General features: G+C 47.0%; 1 protein-coding gene across 2 annotated transcripts in view; it reads left to right on the top strand.

The window, feature by feature from the left end:
* The window catches only part of LOC147895862 (uncharacterized), a 121,341-nt gene that overhangs the window by 84,469 nt on the left and 13,876 nt on the right, over nt 1-22,996 (top strand). For both annotated transcript variants that reach the window (XM_087383000.1, XM_087382999.1), the window contains exon 5: nt 2,201-2,311. In XM_087383000.1, the coding sequence (XP_087239126.1) occupies nt 2,201-2,311 (111 nt within the window). The remainder of the gene's footprint in view (nt 1-2,200; nt 2,312-22,996) is intronic.

Here is a 22,996-nt window from a genome sequence, read left to right as displayed (position 1 = left end):
CTTATCCCACTTGGAATGGCATGGCTGAGACTCTTTGTCGGGAAACTCCTTGAGAGCTGAGAATATTTATTGGTCTAAAGTATTCCACCCTTCTTTGGCCATTCAAGAACCAAGACGTTCTTACTTTCTCTCCTTCAAAGGCATCACTTCTGTGGCAGATGTACTTCAGGATGATGGCACACTTTTATCCTTTTCCATGGCTGCCAGCAAATACGGTTTGGGAACTCATTATCGTCCTCTCTGGCATCGGATTTCAGCAATGCTTCAACCGTTTTTGTCATTATATCGCATGGAACTTCAGAACAGGCTTGAGGATTGGTTTTTACGCTCTTCTTACTCTTCAGCCCGTCCCTTGAAGTTCTCACATATTACAGTGCCATCACTGTATAAAGTGCTATTACTTCCGCCTTGGATTTCTGACAGAGCAACTACTGTTTGGCATATGGATCTCCCACTAAAGTGGTGGAGCAAAAGGATGCGTCTCCTTTGGCATTACAACGTCCCTCTTCGACGACAGCTTTTTCTTTGGTGAGTCCTGCTTGGCATTTTTCCATGTGGCCAACTACTTGCACACAGACATATTGCTCCGACTGTTTGTCACAGATGCTTACACCCCACTGAATCTGTGCTACACATTTTTTGGTTCTGTCCACATACTTGCACCTTCATCGCTCTCATCCGACAGAGGCTTCGAGCGAGATTTCGTACTGCTACTTTTGGCAGGCTTTTCTGGTTATTTGGTTTTCATCCACTGAGACAGGGTTTTGATTTGTTTTTTATATGGATACGCTACTGGGCACTATGGACTTTATGGATGGACAGAAATCATAGAGTCTTTGGAGATCCCCTTTTTTCATCCTTTATCTTTTTCAAACGATCTGTGAAGCAATCATTCTATGATTGTGTTCAGACTCGTTTGATTGATCAGGATGTGTGTACAGCTTATACTGAGATCTTTAGTTGAGTAATAGTTACTTCAGTTTAGAAGTAACTATGAATGTAATTATTTCACAGCAATAAAAGATTTCTTCACCAAAAAAAAAAAAAGTATGTTAGCAGTGTGTGTAGGCGTGCTGAATATTTGGGTGAGAGAGTACGGTCAAAGTGTATATCTTGGTAGGTGGTGTCGTGAGATGAGGGGTAGAGATATTGAAGAAGAGGTAGGTATGGTCTGCCTCTAGAGGGGTTGGTGAAACAGAGAAGTCAGTGATACGGGATGTGAAGGTAGGGGATTCCATTCGACTATATGAGCACTCTTTAATCACTGTCTTCCCATAATTTCGAGCTTCTTTGCTTTGGTCTCCATAGGATGCTCATTCCTTTGGAGACCTTCCTCAAGTCCAGTTGTTGGAAGTTTTTTATTACTTTTTTTTTTGAGAGTAGTAGCTGTCTCACTTTAGCACAGCTTTGAATGTTTGCTTTCTTAATGCAAAATTGTTCTACCAACATAAAGGAAGAGAGTGTATGAGTGAGAGCTGTTTTTCGTTGTGAGTAGTAGCTGTCTCAATCTGGAACAGCTATGAATGTAAATGCTTTCTCGATGCAAAATTTGTTCCACGAAAAAAAAAAGTGTGTACGAGTGAGAGGGTAGGGGCAAGGTGCAGGGCAGATCGAAGCAGAAAAAGGGGGTGGGAAGCCTGTGCAGGCATCCCACGGTCTGTAGGGGCACAAAAAGGGGTGAGAGGTGCAGAATGGTGAGGATAGAGGAGTGGAAGAGGGGTGGGCTGGGCTGCGATGGGTCTGGGCATGAAGGGGCGGAAAGGGAGGAGAGGCGGGCTGGGAAGCAGGCACAGGGGGACTGGAGAGGCTGAGAGGAGGCAGCGGGATGGCGAGGGACGGGCTGGAGAGGCTGGTGGAAGGGGCGGGAGAGGTGGCAGCTCAGCAGGGTGGTCAAAGAGCTTGAGAGGCAGGAGGCCTAGTATCACATTTTTTTACTGCCATGGTCAAGGTTTGTGCAATCATGGAAGGATTTTAAATTTGAGTATGCTAGCTTGAAATCTTATGTTGCTTGAATGGATGACCTCATGCTTGGTATCTCCAAGATTACTTTTCCCACTATTCGAAAATATATTTTACAAGGAAAGAAAATCAATCTGCCGATATATGCAATGAGAAACTCTTGTTTCCATAGACCAATCTAGTATTTTGCATATAGATTCTGTGTTTCATTTTTATTGAGGAGCAATTTCAATTGTTGCAGGTTAGGGATCTCAGACATGAATCATGTTCAAAGGATAATCAGATACAAAATCTGAGAGAGGAATTGAAATCTGTGGTGGACTCACGAAGTCACATTATAGAAAATTTGAAGGTAATTTATCAAAATTCATTATTGCCTTACGAACTGGGACCATTTCATCTGGACATGCCCCATGTTGTAAAAGTAAGTGTAGTCGATCTTAAAATACCCTACTGAAGTCCTTTTTCTATCTCAAGTTATTTTCTCCGTTCTGTTTTGGGAGGTCCATGGAACAAAATAGGACCCTTGTGTTTTATAGATCATGGTCTTTAAATTTGAATATACTAACTAAATTTCTTTTAAACTTTAATATTCACTTCTCCAATTTGTGAAATCTAGTGTATATGTGTGCGATATATCTTAATAGGCCATGAAATTGGCATACACATAAGACACAGAGAAAGCTGCTCCTCCCCCTGCTTCTCAACCTGATGGCTGCCCCCCTTTCTGCCCCTCCCTGCTGCCCGCTTCCTCTCTAGCTTCTCTGCCTTCCTTCTGAGCTCTTCACCTCCCATTTCTCCAACCCCATGCCTTCCGTTTCTGCCCCTCCCTGGCCCCCTTCCTGTCACCCTTCTCCCTAGCCTCTCCATTATTCAGGTCCCTGCTGCACTGCCTGTATGTGCCCGTACAATCTTTACAGAGATGCTCGTACAGGGCCATACAACCCTGCCCCCCCTCCCTGTCCTTCACACATAGGTAGGAATAGATGCACACACACATGAATTTCTGCAAATTGAAATGCCAACACTAGCTAGAATGAAAAACATACAAGTGAAGTGCACCAACTGAACTGCAAATGCACAATGAAAAGCAGACAAGTGAAAATGCAGCAACTGACCTGCAAATGCACAATGAATCCCAAATTATTGCTGGGTGCGAGGAGCAATGGAATGCAAGAGAGAGAGCTACAGCTGAAGGTAACAAAGTGTACTTGCAAATGGATAATGAAGTAAGTACAAGAGTGGCCAATATATGGCCCCAAAGTCAACTAGTTGACTAAGAAAGTCCTAACTAGCCTACAAGACCATACTAGGGCTCAATACTAACAAATCCTCCTCCATGGTATGGATGAAGTATCCTGGATACATCTTCGGTATACTTGGAAACTATATCATGGTTGCATATTTTTTTTCAACATGGATATAGCATCCTATGATAGTACAAGGGGATCAACATCACGTAATAAATGGTACGAAGATGGATATAGCAACCTATGATAGTATAGGGAGATCAAACCTATGATAGTACAGGGAGGTCAACATCACGTAATAAATGCTACCAAGTCTAAGCATGCCGAAAAGCCTCAAAATTAGGTTGTGGTAGAGCCTTCTTAAAGAGATCGGCTAAGTTATCCTCCGTGGGAACGTAGGACAACTGGATATCTCCAGGTGATAGTTGCTCTTGAACATAATGATAGTGTACTCAGTGTGCTTCGTACGTCTATGAAACACGGGACTACGCGCAATGGCCAAAGTACTTTGGCTGTCAGTGCAGATGATAGTAGAAGTGTTTTGGCTAACATGAGGATTTGAAAGTAAAATGTATACATTAAACACATTCTACGGCAGCTGTGAAAGCTGCTCTATACTCAACTTCATAAGTGGAAGTCGCAACTGTAGGCTGCTTTTTGTTGAAACAGTTGCCATAACAACCTACCCAATCACTATCCATGAATGCATGCAAAACCAGTGAAGACTGATCATGGGTGTCATAACCACCTGCCCAATCGTTTTCCTTAAATGCATGCAAAGCCAATAAAGATTGATCACCATCGAAGAGTCCCAATTGCTGTGTGGCCTTCAAGTAATGGAAGACCCACTTCATTGCCTGCCAATGCTGTGTACTGGACTTGTGCATGTACCTGCTTAACTAGGAAATTGGCAAACTACAGATCAAGCCTGGTATGACATAAGTAAATAAGGCAGCCCACAACCTGCTGGTCAAGAGTGGATTCAGATGGGGCATTCCAATCCTCAGAGGAGAAATGGAAGCCGGTTTCCAATTAAGTAGAAACTAGCTTACAATCCTCGAATTGGAAGCACTACAAGCTGTCTAATATATTTGGATTGACCAATCATTATGCCCCCCTCGACATTAGCAAACCGGATGCCCAAATAGTAGTGCAAGCTGCCCATATCTGACATTGCAATGATTTTTGCAAATCTGGCTTGAAATATGCAATTTTCTATGTGTCGGACCCAGTGGTAAGAATGTTAGTCACATAACGAATTAAAATTAGAGAGCCTGATTCACGCCTCTGGTCATAAAGAGTGGTCTATGTAGGGATGTTATGAAAGCCAAGGCGGAATGTATTCTGCGGTGCTTGCTTCAAACCATACAGGGCCTTTTTAAGCTGGCATACCTGATTGTAGACAAGCGAGGGTTATTTGGAAGGACATTGCTAGGATTTGCTCCTTCCCATTTCTATATGACCGGGGGTTCAATGGCTTGGCTTTCTCTTTCGGGGCCTCACATCTTCTTTGAGAGGCACAATTCTTCTTGGGCTATCTCAGTTTGACGACACTTAGTTTAGTATTGCTCTCTAAATGGCGTTCCCTATTCCCCCTTTAGACTTGTGCATGCTTCTGTGGATACCTCTTGGGAGATACTGGTGAATACTACAGTGTGGCATATCTAGAGAGCCAGATGCACAGAGGCACTGGATGGATCTGTAGTCCATCCCTCTCACACCATAGCCAATATCTGGACTGATACCATATATACTTTGATGGCCAGTTGGGCGACCATGCAGGGTTCCTTCCAGGTAGCCTCTGCCAGGAGGAATATTTTACTTAGGAAATGGAGGGACTCTCCCTTCTTCTCAAAGTCTATAGTAGGACAGAGGTGGCACTTTCAGCCTCTTCTTTGGTTTCTTTCCAATTTGTACTGAGGTTTTTTGCTGACTCGTTTTCTGGGTGGCTTTTTTGTTAATGCCATGCATGATGTATTTCCGCTCCGAGCTAACTCTTGCGAGTTTTTTTCATAGTTAATAGAAGTTTCTTTCTTGGGAAAAAATTTTGGAGGTAGGGTGACACGGACGTCTTCCTGTAAATCCGTGTTAATGTCGAGCTGGTGTACCTCCCAACGCCCAAGAGCAATGAAGCACCGAATGGTCATAATGCATGACCTGGAAGTGAATGTCTCCCCCAAATCAATGCAATGCTACTAGGCATAGCCTTTTGCAAAACAAGGCAGGCTTTGTAACTGTCAACACTGCCATTAGCTGTGTTTCAGTTTGTAAACTCACTTAGTGCCTATGGCACGTGTGCCGGCAAGCAAGTCACATAACTCCCAAGTGCCAATAGCATGAATGGAATCAACTTTAGCTCTCATGGCCTGCATCCATTCATTGCTTGCAAATGCATCTCGGTGACAAATGTTCCTCATTACAGGCAGTGGCAATCAATGCAACATCAAGCAAATTGCCATGCGTTACAAGTAGTGGCAATCATTGCAACATCATTGCACCATCAAGAGAATTGCCACGCATCTGCCTTTGTGAACCTCTGGTGCGGGCAGCCAAGGGCTTTCTTGCTGTCCCATAAAGTGGTGTCCATCATGCGGCACCTTAAAAATCTCTAACCGTTGCCCATGAGATAAAGTCAAGGATGTCCTACCCTAGAACTAAAGGTCTATCTACCACTCTTTTTTACCTTTTATCAATCCTATATCCCAAGGTTAATTTAATGAAGTAAGTCCATAAAGTTCATCACTTTTTCCAAAAGTCCAAAGTCAAGACACGCATCCAATCGAGAGTGACGTGCAAAACCAAGTGATCAAAGAAAAAGTCCGGAGTCGAGATGAGCATCCAATCGAGAGCGACGTAGAAGACTGGGCTATTAAGGGCAAAGTCCAAATTTGAGGCATGTACGCGACCACCAGGAGCATCTGACAGGACTAGAGAAAAAGTCTAGAGCCGATGCATGCACAAGACAAAGCGCCAGCGTGTGTGATAGGAACCAAGGGGCAGTCCAGAGTGAAGGCACGCCCCAGATTTGGAAGATGGACATGGAAAACCAAGAAGCCCAAGATATGAGAGTCCTCGATCAAGAAGCCTTCTAGGTTACTAGAGGATAGTGCCCACCATGAGGCTAGAGGCCATAAAAATGGAGAAGTCGTGCATGAGGAGCCCCTTAGTAGCTAGGCACTAAAAGAAAGCATCTCAACCCATAAAGGTGAAGCTCCAAGGCTACAAGGGAGCAAAAGATGAAGACCCCTACAACCACATCAGAGTTTCCTTTGCGTGTGCGCCATCAACGGGTGTACAATTGAAGATGAGTACACAAACTACTTCCCTTGCATGCTAGTAAGAACAATGTATATGTGGTTCAACCGATTCCCCATCAAATACTTCTAAGACTAGCAGCACACGACGGAAGCCTTCTTGAGGCATTTTTGCCAAGAAGTAAATAAAGAAGATGTCAGAACCAAACGCAATGGCTTGAAGAAAAAGAAGGGAGAAGCGGTTCAAGATTTTTTCATGTGCATGAGAGCCGTAATTCATTCATTGAGTAGGTTGCTAGATGACAAAACAATGCATAGTCGGCTCTATTAAGCAAGATGTTGAGGGGGATCTTTGATCATTGGAGATAGTGATCCTAGCAAGAACCTACAAGGAATGTCTTGCTAGCAAAACAAGAAGACCAAGGAGAGTGAGGAAGAAGCCAACCCCTCTCCAACAAAGAAAGAAGGGTCAACAACACAACTTAAGAAAGCACTGCAAGAGCCAGGCATTCGAGGAAGACCCAGAACTAGTGAGAAGTGGTGTCCAAGAGTAAAACTGCTAGTCTCTGCCCACTCTGCATAGCCCACTCTGTGGCTTCCCAAAAGGAAAGGATATTATCAAAAATGGTCCTGCCATGCACAAAGCCTGTCTGAGTATCATGGATGAGGTCTGGAAAAGGGGCTGTAGTCGGATGCTGATCGCCTTGGCAAGGATTTTGTAAAGAGTGCCCAAAAGAGTGATGGGTCTCCAATGGGATACAATATTGCTGTTGCCACCTTTCGGGATAAGGTGAATGAGTCCCTCAGTCAGTGAGTCAGGCATCTCACCCGAGTCCCAAATGCCCTGCAGGACTGAAGTAATATGATCACCTATCATATCCCAAAAGGCTATAAAAAAAGGAGTAAGACCATCGGAACTAGGGCATTTGCCCTTATGAAGGGCAGAGAGAGCAGTCTTGAATTCTGTGTTGGTAAAGCGTGCATCAAGTGAGCATAACATCTCTGGGGTGACCAACACAGGTAAACTCTGCCAAACTTCATCTCTAGCCACCTCTCTGGCCTGTGAGTTCGGATTTGCAGAAAGTAGGGAGGTATAGAAGGCTGTCGCTAAATGCATGACGGTTTCTGGATGGGACTGCAAAACGCCGTCAGAGTCAAAAAGCTTCCTGACACTCTCTCTACTATGTCTGGGACCAAGTGTAGAGAAAAAGTGTTTATTGACTCTCCCTCCCATCTGTATCCAAAAGGACTCCCGTGCATGGAAGGCATACTCTGCTCTCTGATCAAGCAAGGTTTGCAAGTGAGCCCTTGCCGCAGTAAGGCGCTCCTGTATCCAAGCATCTAATGGTCGTTTCTGCTCCTCCCTCTGTAGGGCTGCCAACTGCCGGTGGATACCAATCTCTCGCCTGAGTACCTCACCTCGCCGAGCACTAGCAACGGAGTGATAGAAGTTGCTGATACTGGCAAGTGTTGTGGCCACATGTGAAGGACAGGCCACCCCCCCTGCATATGAGAAACCGAGATCTCCAACACTGCCTCTGTGAGAGTCTCATCCGTGTATAAGGCGTCTGGGATCCTAATATTGTGAGACCGTCCCCTCAGATGAGGCTCTGAAATGGACAAAATTACCGAAAAATGGTCTGAAGTGGAAACACAGGGTGCAATGCAAACTGTCCCCCCTCAATCAAGAGCCGAGTCACCCATATAGAATCTGTCAATCCGAGCATGGATAGGCATCTGCACCCTATGGTTCGACCATGAAAACAAAAGTGACTGAGACTGAACAAGAAATGCATCATCTGACCAAACATCTCTGCCACTGAACCTGAACAAGAAGGCATCCTAGGCTGCTCTCTCAAGGGAGTGGATACCACCTTCTCTGCCCCCTTTCTTATCAGAAGGTGCCTCAACCATGTTGAAGTCACCTCCAATAATCCACGAATCTGCAATGTCAGCCCACGAGAGCAACTCTTTCCAGAACAAACCACAGTCCCCTCTGTTGTTCGGAGTATAAAGGTTGAGGAAACCAACCTTACGTCCATCAATCAGAAGTGAAACCCACTGGGCCCTAGAGGGGGTTATGGTACCGTGTCTAATGACCAGAGGGAGAATAGAGTGTGACACTGAAATGCAAGTACCTCCTCTGGTTCCCAAGGCAGGAAGCCGAAAATTCCGGCCTGATAGTAGCTTACCTGGCTTGAAGCAATCTCTGATATCCAGTTTGTGTTCCTGAAGAAAAAGAATGTCTAGGGAACCACCTAAAACACCTGGATGGAGCTGATTCCTGATCAGCTGTCTGCAATGGCGATGAGGGATGCCACCCAATCCCTGAATATTCCAACTGGCTATCCTCATCGGCGGGAGGAAGTGGGTTGGAATACCTTACCCGACCTGGTGGCGGAAACAGAAACCTCTTTCGGAGCCTGCCATATACACGAGGTCCAAGGGGAGGAAAATCCACAGGTGAGAGAGAGAAGGATCTCTCAATAGGGATGCCGATAACTGGCTCTCCAAAAGTAGAGGGTACAAAATCATCATCTGGGAGGCTAGAGAGGTCCTCCAAAGCAGAAAATGAGTTCCGTTGAGCCAATCCTGGGGAGGGGGTACGAAGGATTCCTACCGAAGCAGGAAGAGAATGTAAAACCCCCTTCCCTCTGTCCAAAGAGGGAGGCACTGGTACTGGATCCTGATCAAAAGGTGGTGCAGACGAGGTGCCAACAACCTACGCTACTGAGGAAGGTACAGCCTGATCCAAAGGTTGAGTCGAACAAGGCTCTTGAACAGTAGTCTCCTCCTGAGGCTCCAAGGGGGTAGCCTCCGAAGAGGTGGAGGAGTGAACTAAAGTAGAGGGCCTAGCCGCGACTGGAACCCACCGTGGGCCAGAGGTGGTGCGGGGTGCCGAAGGGACTCGAGTAGCCCTAGGAGAGGGGGGAGCCCGTGTCTGAGGCCGTGTCTGTGGAGCGGTAGGTCTTGCTACAGCTCTCTGTCGTAAGCTAGTACGAGCTGGTTGCTTTGTGGGCCTCTTTTTCTTCTTTGGGCAATCTTTGGCAAAGTGCCCCGAGGATCTGCAAATCTTGCACTGGTCCTGCCGACCTGCAACCTCAAATCTCTAGTGGAAGAAAGACCCGTCGGGTCGCTGTAGCATGATGTGGTCATCTGAAATATTGGGGTCCTGGACAATGACCCTAACCCTGGGTTCCCCGTCCATCCTGACCGCCTCAGCAGCCGAAGAGGGCTCGCCAGGGAGAGGGGGGATCTCTGCCACCACACCAAACCTTTTGCCAATAATTGAAAGAAGCCGGTGATAAACTGAGGGAAGACCACGGAATCTGATGAAAACAGAAACTCCTTGCTCGTTCTCTTCAACTGGGTCAAATCCCAATTGAAAAGGAAACAAACAGATCCTCCTGTAGCCTAGAAGTAGAAACCCGGCCTGTAGCAGGTCTCTCGTGACGTCCGGGAAATCTAGGCACACATGAAAGAAACCCCGTCCCAACAAACGAACATCCTTGAGGTGGGGGGCGAGGTCCTGAGGAAGCACCGACAGCATCCAATCTCTAGCTTGTGACCTGGAGGGGTGTGAGCCATGAATGCGTGCGAAGAGAGTCGTGGAACACTCATGCTGCAAATCCTTTTGCAACTATTGTAGCTCATCTTTTGAAAAAGTGACAGTTCTCGTGGCCGGTGTGAGCGGAGACGGATTGACTGAATGGGAACCCATCCGTCAATCGAGGTGTGTTGGCCGATTCAGACACAAAAAATAAAAACTCCGTCCGCTTTCCTGAAACCCAGGAGACCCCTATAAGAGAATAGGGGTATTCCAGATGAAGGAGTAGAGAGAAGAAGAAACCAGGGGAGGAGGGGAGGATACAGGAGAGGAGGAGTGGAGGAAAGTGGAAGAAGAGGAGTAGAGGAGAGGGGAAGGAGAGAGGAGGGGAGGAGAGGGGGGAGAAGCAAGGAAGAGCAGGGGGGAGATGGGGGGAGCAGCAGGCTGCAGCGGGGGGGGAGCAGCAGGCTGCAGCGGGGAGGTAGCAGCAGCAGGTGCGGGGGGGGAGCAGCAGGCTGCAGCGTGGGGGGAGCAGCAGCAGGTGCGGGGGGGAGGGACCAGGCTGCAGCGCAGGGGGGGGAGGCTGCTGCGCGGGGGAAGGGGGCAGAGTGGAGAGGGCAGGTAGGAGGGGGCAGCGAGGAGGGAAGGGAGGGGGCAGCGAGGAGGAGCAGGAGCGAGCGGGGAGAGAGGCAGCAGGAGGAGCGAGGAGAGGAGCAGCAGCAGGGGGGAGGAGCAACAGGAGGGAAGGGAGGGGGCAGCGAGGAGGGGAGCAGGAGGAGCAGCAGGGCGGGGAGAGGAGAGCAGCAGTCGAGCAGGGAGAGGAGGGGAGGAGCAGGAGCGGGGAGCAGCAGCAGCTTGTGCATCCAAAGGAGACAGATTTCAGATCTCTAGGTGTAGCAAATATTCATGTGGGCGGCCACACAATCTCCTTATGTTGATCAAAAAATTATTGGCAATGACCCTGTCTGAGGGGGGGGGGGGTTCCTAACACTTTCGTAAGTATTACTGGAGGCCTAGGGCCACTGGTGCGAGAAGCAAGTAAGACATGCCATAGGTGTCAGTGATGGTGCGTAGGCGAGAGCTACTCGATGGTGGCAACTATGTGCAAGCGTTACTCGTGTAGAAGTGATGTGAGCGAGAAGAAGACTAAAGCAGAACATCATAAAAGCCAACCCTCGACATGAACGGTGCAGAACTCCAACCACATGACACAGGGTCCGTTGTACCAGGTGAAGGGAGAGGAGGGGAGGAGAACACAACGGGAAGAGATCTTAGAGAAGCGAGCAGAGATGGGAAGTAGCATAGTTCATTCGAAAGCCAGATGATTGATACACCAGGAGAAGATACACACGAGGCAAGCTCTTGACTCTAGCCTCTCACTTCCTCACTCACACCTTTCGCCTCTCCTAGAATGTCCCCCCCTTTCCTCCGTTTCCCCCTTTTCACCTTCTCCTCATCAGCTCCCCCCCATTGGAAATCTCCTTCCCTCCTTCCTATTGGATGTCTTCCTGCATCCTTAGCCGTTCCACCGTTTGTCAGCTGCTTCGTCCTTGATGGCTTATGCAACACTCCAGCCTGTTCTGAGTCAGTGAATCCCATGCTCCATGTGTACTCCTGTCTATTCCATGTGCTCCTGACAGTAGTTGGTTGTGAGGGTTGGTGCACCACCTATACCTCTTAACTGTTGGGCTGCTTCCCATGTACACCAACAGGTACCTCCTGTGCACCTGTGCACTCTGTTGGGTTGTTTCCCATGTGCACCAACAGGTGTACCCTTGTGCACCATTGCGCTAGTACTTCACTCTAATCAACTTTAACCATGGTCGGTCGAGGTTGAGGTTTGGTACTCTTCAGTCATGTATCGCTCCCGTCATATCCAAGTCATGTCCGGGTCCTGTACAAGTCATGTACTATCAAGTCATGTACTGTTTGCTCCAGAGTGACCAAGATGTGAACACATGTGAACACGATGCGACTAGGTATGACCAAGGTCTAACAACCTTGGCATGTTGCTGAGGTGACCGTGATGTGACCCAGGTGTGACTCTTGGTGGGAGCCATGACCGGAGACTCACAGTACAACAGATGCCCCGCAACTATCATTCACCGTCCCGGTGAATGACTGAGGTTCTGTGTGAGAGAATTTTAAGTATAAATTGCAAATACGAAGGTGACCTTGAGTCTGACATCCCTAAAACTAAAAGAAAAAGGGCTCATGGCCTTACAACACCAAAACTAGAATACAACTGGCTTATGGTCATACAACTGCAAAATTGAAATAAAACTGGCTCATGGCCATAATACAACTGCAAAACTGAATGCCAACTCACTGCCATGGGCGCAAGATGTGTCATCCATGCATACCACGATCGAGGTATGAAGTACCACAATTGAGGTATAAAATACCACGATTGAGGTTTGAAATACCACAATCGAGGTATTTGTCTTGCCAGCTCACTGCCACGGGTGCTCTGAGTGTCGTGCCCAAATACCACGATTGAGGTTTTCGGATGCGCACATAGGCTGCCACACACCTCAAACAAGGTAGGCACGCTAGATGACACATAATTACGTTCGAGGTTTGTTTGTTGAGCTGTGATTTCTGCACAATACTACGATCGAGCTTTTTGCTCCTCCCAAACCTCCGCTTGTCAGCCCCCAAACCTCCACGTGTTGAAGCTCAATTGCATGCAGTACCACGATCGAGGTAGTGTAATCCTTTGTATTTGCGAGTTGGGGGTGTCACACTTTGCGTGGAGTGGTCAAAAAGTGGACACCCTTAGCTTGCTACCACCCTTGAGTAGTACTTCCCACTGCATCACTGGAGTGTTGTCATGCATGCTAAAGTGGAAGTAGTGTAGATTTGTGTGTCCACATAGTGCATCATCTCCTCGTTCTAAATGAGGCTCTATGAATGCTTTCCACTCTACCATCCTCTCTAGGATAGCCACTTTTGAATCTTCCTTTCGAGAACCTCCGATTTTTTTCCCAATTCAACGTTTCATGTCATCCATTGTCAAAACATCCCTGGACTTCAACTCTCCAGAGATAACACTAAATATTTGATCTATGTCTTCGTGTGTATGATCGACAAGAAGAAAACCGACTTTCACTTGTTCAAATATTTTCAAACCAACTACCATAGAACACAAAGAAAAAATGTATCTATTCGTATTTTCTTTCCAGCAATTATCAGCCTGTATACGCAAGATGTGAGGTAAACTTCCACGTGCATCCTTGACCTTTCGTATTGCTTTCATGATGGATGTGGCTACTTGGTTACTATCATGTTCATGCAAGCACTCCAAAACTGAAATAAAACTGGCTCATGGCCTTACAACTCCAAATTCCTTTATTTACATGACAACTGCAGAATCCAAATGCACAGAGCTCGGAAAAATAAATGCCGAAATGAAAGGTCCAAGAGCTACTGCTTGCTGGATGAAGGTCAGGGAGGGGGAGGGGGAGGGTGTGGTGGGTGTGCGATTCAAGAATGCAATAGTCTGATGCTTGATATGTGGAGACAATTAATAGAGTTGTTGTAGGGTGATGTTGGGCCTAAAATCCATCAAGCCTCCCATCAAAGGCTGGACAGTAGCAGTAGCCTTTTGTGCCATCATCCGCCGAGCTTCTAGCCGAGGGTCGAAGCTCACGCGAGGGAGAGAAGGTGCCTCTGGATTCTCAATCAATGTTTCCTGTGGCGACTCTTCCATCTCACCCATTTCCCCTTTTCTTGGGCACTACTGGGCTTCCCCCCCATCTCCTTCTCTTTGTTCATTGTGCTTCTTGAGTGGAAAGTGGATGGGCTTGCTTGTGACTCCTCACGTTTTTGCCCTAAAGTTGTAACTTCAGTTGAAAACCTCACTTGCGGGAGGGGAATGGAGGTGTGACGCCTTCATCTTCAGAACTAGATTGAAGATCTTTGGTGACACTCATGACCACCCCCTGGTATCTTGAAGGCATAGATTGCTCACTTGGAGTTGAGGTAGTTTTAGAGCTATTGATAGGTCTTGATGGTTGTGAAGCCCTTCGGGTTCTTTCTGATCCACTTACAGGAGAGGACAAGGGTGATTCATTCCTGTGCCGATTGTCCACCTTGAAGGAAGGAGGTGGGGATGCTCCTCTAGTGACTGAGTTGGTACTATTTGGTGATGAGGCCTCCGATATTGATGTTGAGTCATCCTTACTACTGTCACCCTTCATTTATGACCTTGTCACAGCTCCCAACACTGCACCAATCAAATGGGGTTTGTCACCCTCTCCCGCCACTACTACATCAACCATGTTGACTTGCGATGTTGATTCCCCTCTGCCATTGGGACAATCTCTGGTGCAATGGTCATTTGTGTTGCACTGTGTACAAGAAGGTCCCCCAAACGGTTGTGTACAGTCATCTTGGTAGTGGCCATACTCACCACATCTGTAGCACATGATGGGCCTGTAGAAGTTGTTACCTCTGCCTCCACCTCCATGTCCACCTCAGAACCCACCCTGTCGACCGCGGTTATAAGGGGATCCATATCCACCTCCTGACATAGGTGGTTGATATTGTGCATAGTAGGGCGGAGGATAGAAGTATGGAGCCCCAATCTGATTGGGAGTAGGAGCTTGGAGCAAAGGAGGACTAGGAAGTAGTGGAGGTACGCATGCTCATTCTACACACCTTTAGCTCTACATGTTGTGAGGATTTCCTCACATGAGCTTCCGTATCCTCATGGAGGTGGCCTTTGAACTTTTGAGTCTTCACGTGGACCTTGTTGAGTAGCTTAAGAAGTCTAGATCTGTCTGCAGGACTGAGAACGGCCATCCCCACCCGAGAGGCTGAAGCAGATGCAAGAGTTGGAGGGAGTCCCGATGGAGCAGTAATGAGTGTGGGTGCTCCAAAGGAGGAGACCACACCAACAACACCTCCTGTGGAGGATCACAATGGGGGAGTCACTACTGATGTAGCCATAGAGGAAGTGGACAGAGATGGTACTGCACACACGGAGGGTCTCGGTGTTGCAGAGGGAAAGGGTGAGAACATAGAAGACGTGGGGGTTAAAAAGGATGGGAAAGCATTTGGGAAAGAGAGGGATGGAGTTGAAGTCATCGATGAGTAGGCAATAGGGAAGGAAGAAGGTGGTGAAAAAGGCAGCACCGGTGTGGATGGAAAGGGAGATGAAACCATCATGGCAGGTAAAGGCATGGCCTTAGCAAAAGTACCCCCGAGTGGAATAAAAATGTGGAAGAAAGATTAGCTAGGAGTCTGGAGCTATGCATAACACATGAGGTAGCAGCTTATCCAACAGAGGTTGAGGCGGGAGCAGATGGAATCACCACTCCGGCAGAAGAGGTGGTTGATGAAGACATCGTTGCAAGAGGAGAAGAGGGGCTGCCTTGACCTTGATGAGTCCTTGAGGAGCCCTCGTCCTTTGTACCCTGTTCTTTCCCTTGTTCTCTGCTTTGCACTTCTTCTCCGGAGTCCAGATCTGCTGACCACCAGGGTTCTTGTTGATCCAAGTCAATGAGAGTGTCGATGAAGTTACTTGCTCTGGCTACTGCTCCAATGGGCTCACTTTGTGCTTGAGTTAAGGACTTCGCAAACTTGCGTCACACATAATGCTTCTTGTACCGAGTTTGGTGTGCCGGAAGTCTTTTCTCCACTCTTCTCAAGTACCTCCTAGTTCTCTCACTAGCTCCTTCATATGTTTCAGAACTACTCGGCATAAGACCTCTCTCTAGGACCCTAGATCACCACTTCACTTGTGCTACTCAACACCAGCAATGTCCCACCGTGATCGCCATAATCTGTCTGAGGAGGGGGGGGGAGGGTTCCTAACACTTCCGGAAGTATTACCGGAGTCCTAGGGCCATTGGTGCGACAAGCAAGTAAGACATGCCATAGGTGTCACTGATGGTACGCAGGCGAGTGCTAGTCGATGGTGTCAATTATGTGCAAGCATTACAAGTGCAGAAGTGATGTGAGCGAGAAGAAGACTAAAGCGGAACAACATCATAAAAGCCAACAACCCTCGACATGAATAGAGCAAAACTCCAACCACATGACACAGGGTCTGTTGTACCAGGTGAAGGAAGAGGAGGGGAGGAGAACACAACGGAAAGAGATCTTAGAGAAGCGAGCAGAGATGGGAAGTAGCATAGTTCGTTCGAAAGCCAGATGACTGATACACCAGGAGAAGATACACACGAGGTGAGCTCTTGACTTGCCTCTCACTCCCTCACTCACACCTTTCACCTCTCCTAGAATGTCCCCCCCTTTCCTCTGTTTCCCCCTCTTCACCTTCTCCTCATCTGCTCCCCCCCGCTGGAAATCTCCTTCCCTCCTTCCTATTGGATGTCTTCCTGCATCCTTAGCCGTTCCACCATTTGTCAGCCGCTTTGTCCTTGATGGCTTCTGCAACACTCCAGCCTGTTCTGAGTCAGTGAATCCCATGCTCCATGTGTACTCTTGTCTATTCCATGTGCTCCTGACACTAGTTGGTTGCGAGGGTTGGTGCACCACCTATACCTCTTAACTGTTGGGCTGCTTCCCATGTGCACCAATAGGTACTATCTGTGCACCTGTGAACTCTCTTGGACTGCTTCCCATGTGCACCAACAGGTGTACCCCTGTGCACCATTGCGCGAGTACTTCACTCTAATCAACTTTGACCATGGTCGGTCGAGATTGAGGTTTGGTACTCTTCAGTCATGTATTGCTCGCGTCATATCCAAGTCATGTCCGGGTCCAGTCCAAGTCATGTACTGTCAAGTCATGTATTGTTTGCTCCAGAGTGACCAAGATGTGAACACATGTGAACACGATGCGACTAGGTATGACCAAGGTCTAACAACCTTGGCATGTTGATGAGGGGACCATGATGTGACCCAGGTGTGACTCTTGGTGGGAGTCCCTGACCGGAGACTCAAGAGTACAACAGACCCTCATCGATCACGCTTGATATGAGTGCATCTAATGGACATCTACCGAGGGCCGATAAAAAATTGGACTGAGAGCCAAATGGCCAACAAGTGGGTATAGCTCAAATTTGCACGCAAAAGTATTATTCACCCAGATGTGGTACACGTGATCGAGCAGTGGAAGGAGGAATGGTGGGTCTACCCAGACGTTCCAATTGGGGTCAATGCCATCTTCCCTTGGTGACCCAAAGTCACTTTTGCAGATGCAAACCCAATTGGGCCCTTCATTCTTTACACGTGCTCGGTGCCAAAGAGTCCTCTAACAGCCCAATGCACGAGGCACAACGGCAACAAGGCAACCACTCTGAGAGAGGACATCATGACCCCTAAGTTTCAAAGTGAGATTGGTCCCTGCTAGCCCATCCCTTGAGTTCCCTTTGGGATTTGGAGCTAAGTCCAGGCGAGTGTTGACCTCCGGCAACCACACCAAGAGATGTGCATGAGGATACATGAACGTAGCCAAGATGGCAGACAAGTGGCGTGGGAGTTGGGCAAGAAAGATGCGACAAGATGTTCAAGAAGCATGTGCGGCCAACGGTAGACTGATTGTGGTTAATTATGATGATGCACACAAAATCTTTGAAAGGGTTGACAACGACTTAGTGCGGGCTAGACCCAGAAAGAAGAAGGCGGAGCTTCAGGAATCTATGTACTTGATCATATTCAACACTATTGCCAAAGCTCAAGAAAGGTGTATTCACACACATGGAGGAAGCACTAAGAACTCTGTTTATACTTGGGCCCAGCTCTAATACAACAGGGCACTTCCTTTAGTATTCAGTTTGCCTTTAGTTTAATTATGCCACGTCTCCATACATCTATGACCGGGTTACAACAATCTTTAGTAAAATGTTGATGCTCGATTCTCCCACCCCCACTAGCACCCGTAGTAGCACTTGGTGCATAGAAGTCAATAGGTTGCATAATCTTCAGTAAAATATTGATGCTCGATTCCCCCACCCCCACTAGCACCCGTAGTAGCACTTGGTGCATAGAAGTCAATAGGTTGCATAATCGAGTACCCCACTAGCAGAGGGAACACACCTCTTTGTTCATTAGTTTTTTGGGCCTTCCTCTTTCTTCTCGATAAGATACTTGTTTATTCATCAAATAATACTCCTCTCTCTTCTCAAAAAGGTCCTTTGGCCCTTGTTTCTCCTTGTTAGAGATGGAGGATAGTCAGAGATGGCAGGTTTGTTGTTCCTGCTCCTTCGGAGATTTAATGCACCTTCTCCAAGTAGTAGCCAAAGCTTATCACCAACCCTGTTTGGCCTCTAAATCGATGAGCTTGAGACTTTCATGGGGGTGTTCGGAGGGACCGGTTGCTCACTTGCCGGGATCATCATCAGGATTCTTCTTTATGTAGATGATGTGGCACTCTTGTCGTCCACACCCGAGGGGCTCCAACGACACCTGTTTATCCCATGATTTGGAGGTCAACCTTGGCAAGACCAAGGTCATGATCTTTAACACCTCTCGAGCAAACATGCAACGGAAGTAGTTCACTTTCGGTGGGTCACCGGTTGAGATCGTATCCTCATACTCTTACTTGGGGGTCATCTTCTCTAGCCCGACCTTCACGATGAGACCAGCGATGCAGGCGAGACTGAGTAGGGGATACGCCTCACTGGCTCAGCTAGAGAGACAATGCTTCCACTCCCACTTCCAGGACCCTCGGACCAAGGCTCTTCTCTTTGACTCCTTGGTCCGCGACCAGCCGGTATGTATGGCAGCCCTTGTTGGGGGCCTGACATGTTAGAGATAGAGTGGACACGGGTGGAGCGCCTGTAGATCCTCATGCTCTCACGGATGATCCGGGGGAAACCGTCTGTACTACATCACGTCATTTAGGTCGAGTTTGGTGCTTCTCCACTCCAGCTAGATGCAGTCTTTCAGACCATCACATATCTACACCAGGTTAGATCATATGGGGACTACATATCAGGGAGACAGAGGTTGCCATGGTTGGCTCTCGATTCCTCCATGAGGTTGGCAGCAGAGGGAGATGAGCGATGCTGGTATGCACGGACTCATAGATGGTTTGTGAGACTAGGGTTTCACATCGATAGGATACCTCCTTTTCAGTACAATTTAGATGCCCCTCCGGTACCCCACCCACCATCCCGATCGGGCCACACACCAACCAAGTCATTCGAGAGGATCTCCTGCAGCTACACACCTTTAGGACCTGGTTGGAGCCGAGGGAGCTTCTAGTGAAGCTGAGTACAGAGATTACTATCTTCGTATTTCGGAGGAGGGATTCATCACACCACCGGGGTACACTGAGCTTCATATGCCTCACTCACTACGGATCTCCATTGGACAGTTTCGGGTATCATCACACCGCCTCCGCATAGAGAGTGGCAGAGAAGAGGGGATTCCTAGGAAGCATCGCTTATGCATACTGTGCGACTGTCAGGAGGTTGAGTCGGAGGAGCATTTTATTTTCAGGTGCCCAATGTACTACGAGATCCGAGGTCGCTGCCACTGCCTCTTCAAAGATGGCTCTCGGCTCCTTTCTAGATTCCTCGCCTACCCAGATCAGAGATGCCTCGCGGCCTTCATTCACGAGGGGGTCCGACATAGAGAGTACTTACTCAAGCGACGGGGCTTGGCCACATCATCAGACACCTCTTAGAGAAGGATCACAGAGTTCTTCCCATCGAGTGACATTGATCGTCCAATCTCTAGCCGCAGACATGACAGAGACCCCGATCCGACAACCGCAGCACGACACACGAGACATCGAGGGGACACACAAATCACTCTGGGGGACCTACCGTCATTGTTTAGACCCGGGATACGTCCCACCGGAGTCACGGTGGCTCGGGTCTTGCATCGAGCCTCGTCCAGGAGACCGAGACGCATGGCACCCCTTGACGGGCGCCAGCGTCCCATCACCGGCTATGCACCAGCCAGGGCGACATGACATATGGAGGATTCCGCTCTACTCTAGTCCTTTTTCTTTTCATTGTTACATCCAGATGTATTTGATTATGTATGATCAGACTTAGGATTCAGCACGGGTGATGATGCTCGTTTCAATAGCTCCACCCTTACTGTGATTTGTATCAGGTTTTCTTTCAGTCTCATAGACCCATCGGTCTTCCGAAGACACTAATAAAATTTCTTTCTTTTCTTTCTACGTAGCAGAAATCTGCAGCAATCAAGAGCGAACAGCCACGAACAGAAATTTAAGGCTAGGCTAAGGAGAGAGGTAATGATACTCAAATGAATACATAATGAAAGTGAAGGGAAATAGAAATCAGTAATAGACCAAAATGGAAAGACATACATTGATAAGCTTGATGTAGACTCCTTGATGTGTTTTGATGTGACGCACAAGTACAATAATATTATAGACACACAGTATAGACACATAGACACACACTAGAATACTAAAGTGTATATGGGATATCTACCAATATGACACGTGGCACTCACACATAAGACTCTACTAGAACTTCTAGTGGAACACACTAAAACACCTCAACTTGACTTCATGTTCTAACAGGGAGAGACTTGCATTTCAGTTTCAGCCACCTTTCTCCCCCTTGTGGTTGGCGATGGTATCATTTTTCCATCTGGGGCTCAATGGATCATCTTATAGGAGACGCTTGAGGCCCATCTATGCATGAATTGAGAAATTGTATATGGAATTTGGATGATTGGACCTTGGATAGAGATGGTACTATGTTACATTACCCTTAGGGTATCTACTTTTGACCCTTATCAGGTTATTTTTTCTGTTTTTGAGCCTCACACTCTTGCTTGATCTACGAGTATGAGGATTGTTGATGGTTTTTATATAGAGGAGGAAATTTAGTGGCAGCTATGTAGATTTGGGATTCCTACTTCAGAATAGTTTGTGATCTCCTCTTGCTTTGGCAGCAACTCTCTCTAATGTTAGTGATTTTTATCACTCAATTATGCGGACCAAGCGACAAGATATTCTTAGGCAAGAGGTTGCCATTCATCAGCACAGTTGACAGCTATGCAAACGGTAGGGGAGAAAAGACCCTTAGATGCCTGGGTCCCTTAGCATCTTGTTGTAAAACAAGGGATCTCCAACAAACTCTTTCGGAGTGTGGAGCTGAGCTTTCGTATGAGAGTCTTTCTAAATTCAGATTGGCGGAAGAGTCAATAAATACTTTTTCTCTACTCTTGGTTGTAGAGATGGCAGAGAAAGTATTTCTTAGCTGTTTGACTCTGACGGGGTCTTGAAGTGTCAAATCTAGATATTGTCATGCTTATTGCTTCATATTTTTATGCTTCCATCCCTTGACACAATTGATAGAGACAGTGCCACATTGAGGATTTAGCAGACCGTCCCACTATTGGTGAAATAGGATATAGGACCTCTTAATGCACATTTCATCAACTCGGAATTCAGGACTGCTTTACTTGTCCATCACAAGGCTTAGTGCCCAGGTTCATATTGTTTGAGCCTTCTTTCTTCATTGCCTTTTGGGAGGAGGATATTGATGATCAGCTCTAGGACTCCATTGTTATGTGTGCTTGACTTACCCAAGGTCTCATTCATCTTATCCCAAAGTTGGAACATGATAAATCATTGGAGACCGATCACACTTTTGGGCACTGCATACTAAGTTTTCATGAAGGGAATTAGCCTTCATTTACAACCTCTACTCTTTGACTTGGTACGCGACACACAGATTCGCTTTGTGCATGGGCATAACATCTTTGTTAATATCTCATAGTGGGCCTGATTTAGTGGCCAGGACCTTGCTATTTTACTATTGATTTTAAGAGAGCTCATGATAGAGTAGATTGGGATATCTTAGAGGTACACTACTCCATTTGGGTTTCTCTGATTCATGGGTCACAAGCCCACAGTGAGGTTCTTATTAAAGGTGCTAGAGGGGAGAGGTTTCAGATTATCATATCCATACATCAGGAATGCCCTATTATTCCTTGTGATATTTGTTTTTGGTATAGGCTATGAGTCTCTTTCTTAGATCTCTGGCAAGCATCCTTGGTTTGAGATTACCCCTCAAGCGAGATGAGAAGCTTCGAGGCAATGAACTTGTAGATCACATAACAGTTTACTTGGATTCCTCTCCTTAGACCCTTACAACTTTTAGGATAGCTTTGGATTCGTTTTACCTTGTTGTAGGGGCACATATTGTTGGCATATATCCAATGGCTTGTGGTCAATGGTGAGGACTCTCCTGGCTGGTTTTTTTTTAAATGAAAGAAAACTATGAAAAAAGCCCGAAGAGCTGAGTGCTCAAGCAAAAAGTACATCCTGCGTAGCATGAGAAAAACCGGAAGAGGGTCAAGACTTCTTCTTGGAGGTCACTATAGGTTCGATCTAGCTGGGGTTTGAAGTTTGGCTTTACTTGGATCTAGTGACGTCTCTCAGTTAGTATTTGGCCTGTGAGGTTGGTTTTTCATCACAACAATTTGCTCCCTTAATGAAGAGTACTAGGAGGAAACTCTTTTTTTGGAGTTCATCTAGGCTGTTTCACCTATAGAGAACTAGGTGCTGCTGATCAATGCTTGGTTTGTTTGCTAGGGACTGCATTTCAAATCTTAAGAGACCTATTAGAATCCTTATTTGGAGTGGACTTGATGTCTCCATAGATATGAGGGCCAAAGTGGCTTGGGAGTCCTTGATTCTTTTGACCCAAGAGGAAGGGTAAAGACTATTGATCCTTATTTCCATTGCGAAGCTCTGCTTTGCAAGCTTGTGGTCAGGGGACATATGCCGGTGCAAGAGCCTTTGAATATTTATTTCTTTGATGCATTAGGTCTTGCACTCTCTCTTCAAGCGGTGATTGAATGTACAACACTAGGTGGATATTTTCTTTAGGTATGCCTTTGGTTGCTGCTGTTTGCCAAAGCTTTGTCAAAGCTTCAGGAACTCATTATGAAGGGTTTTTCCTGATTTGCTGGATGAGATTGATAGGCAGCCAGCTATGTGGAATGAATATATTTTTTATGAGATTCATAGACCTCTTGGTGCCTTAGTGTATATGCTGTGGTCTAGAAGGGAGAGAT

This window comes from Dipteris shenzhenensis, chromosome 12 (assembly GCF_047967505.1).
Source record: "Dipteris shenzhenensis isolate YYH24624 ecotype China chromosome 12, Dip_SZ_1.0, whole genome shotgun sequence".
Lineage (NCBI taxonomy): Eukaryota > Viridiplantae > Streptophyta > Polypodiopsida > Gleicheniales > Dipteridaceae > Dipteris > Dipteris shenzhenensis.
Note: the sequence above shows the minus strand (reverse complement) of the source record. Positions and strands in the feature narration are given on the sequence as shown.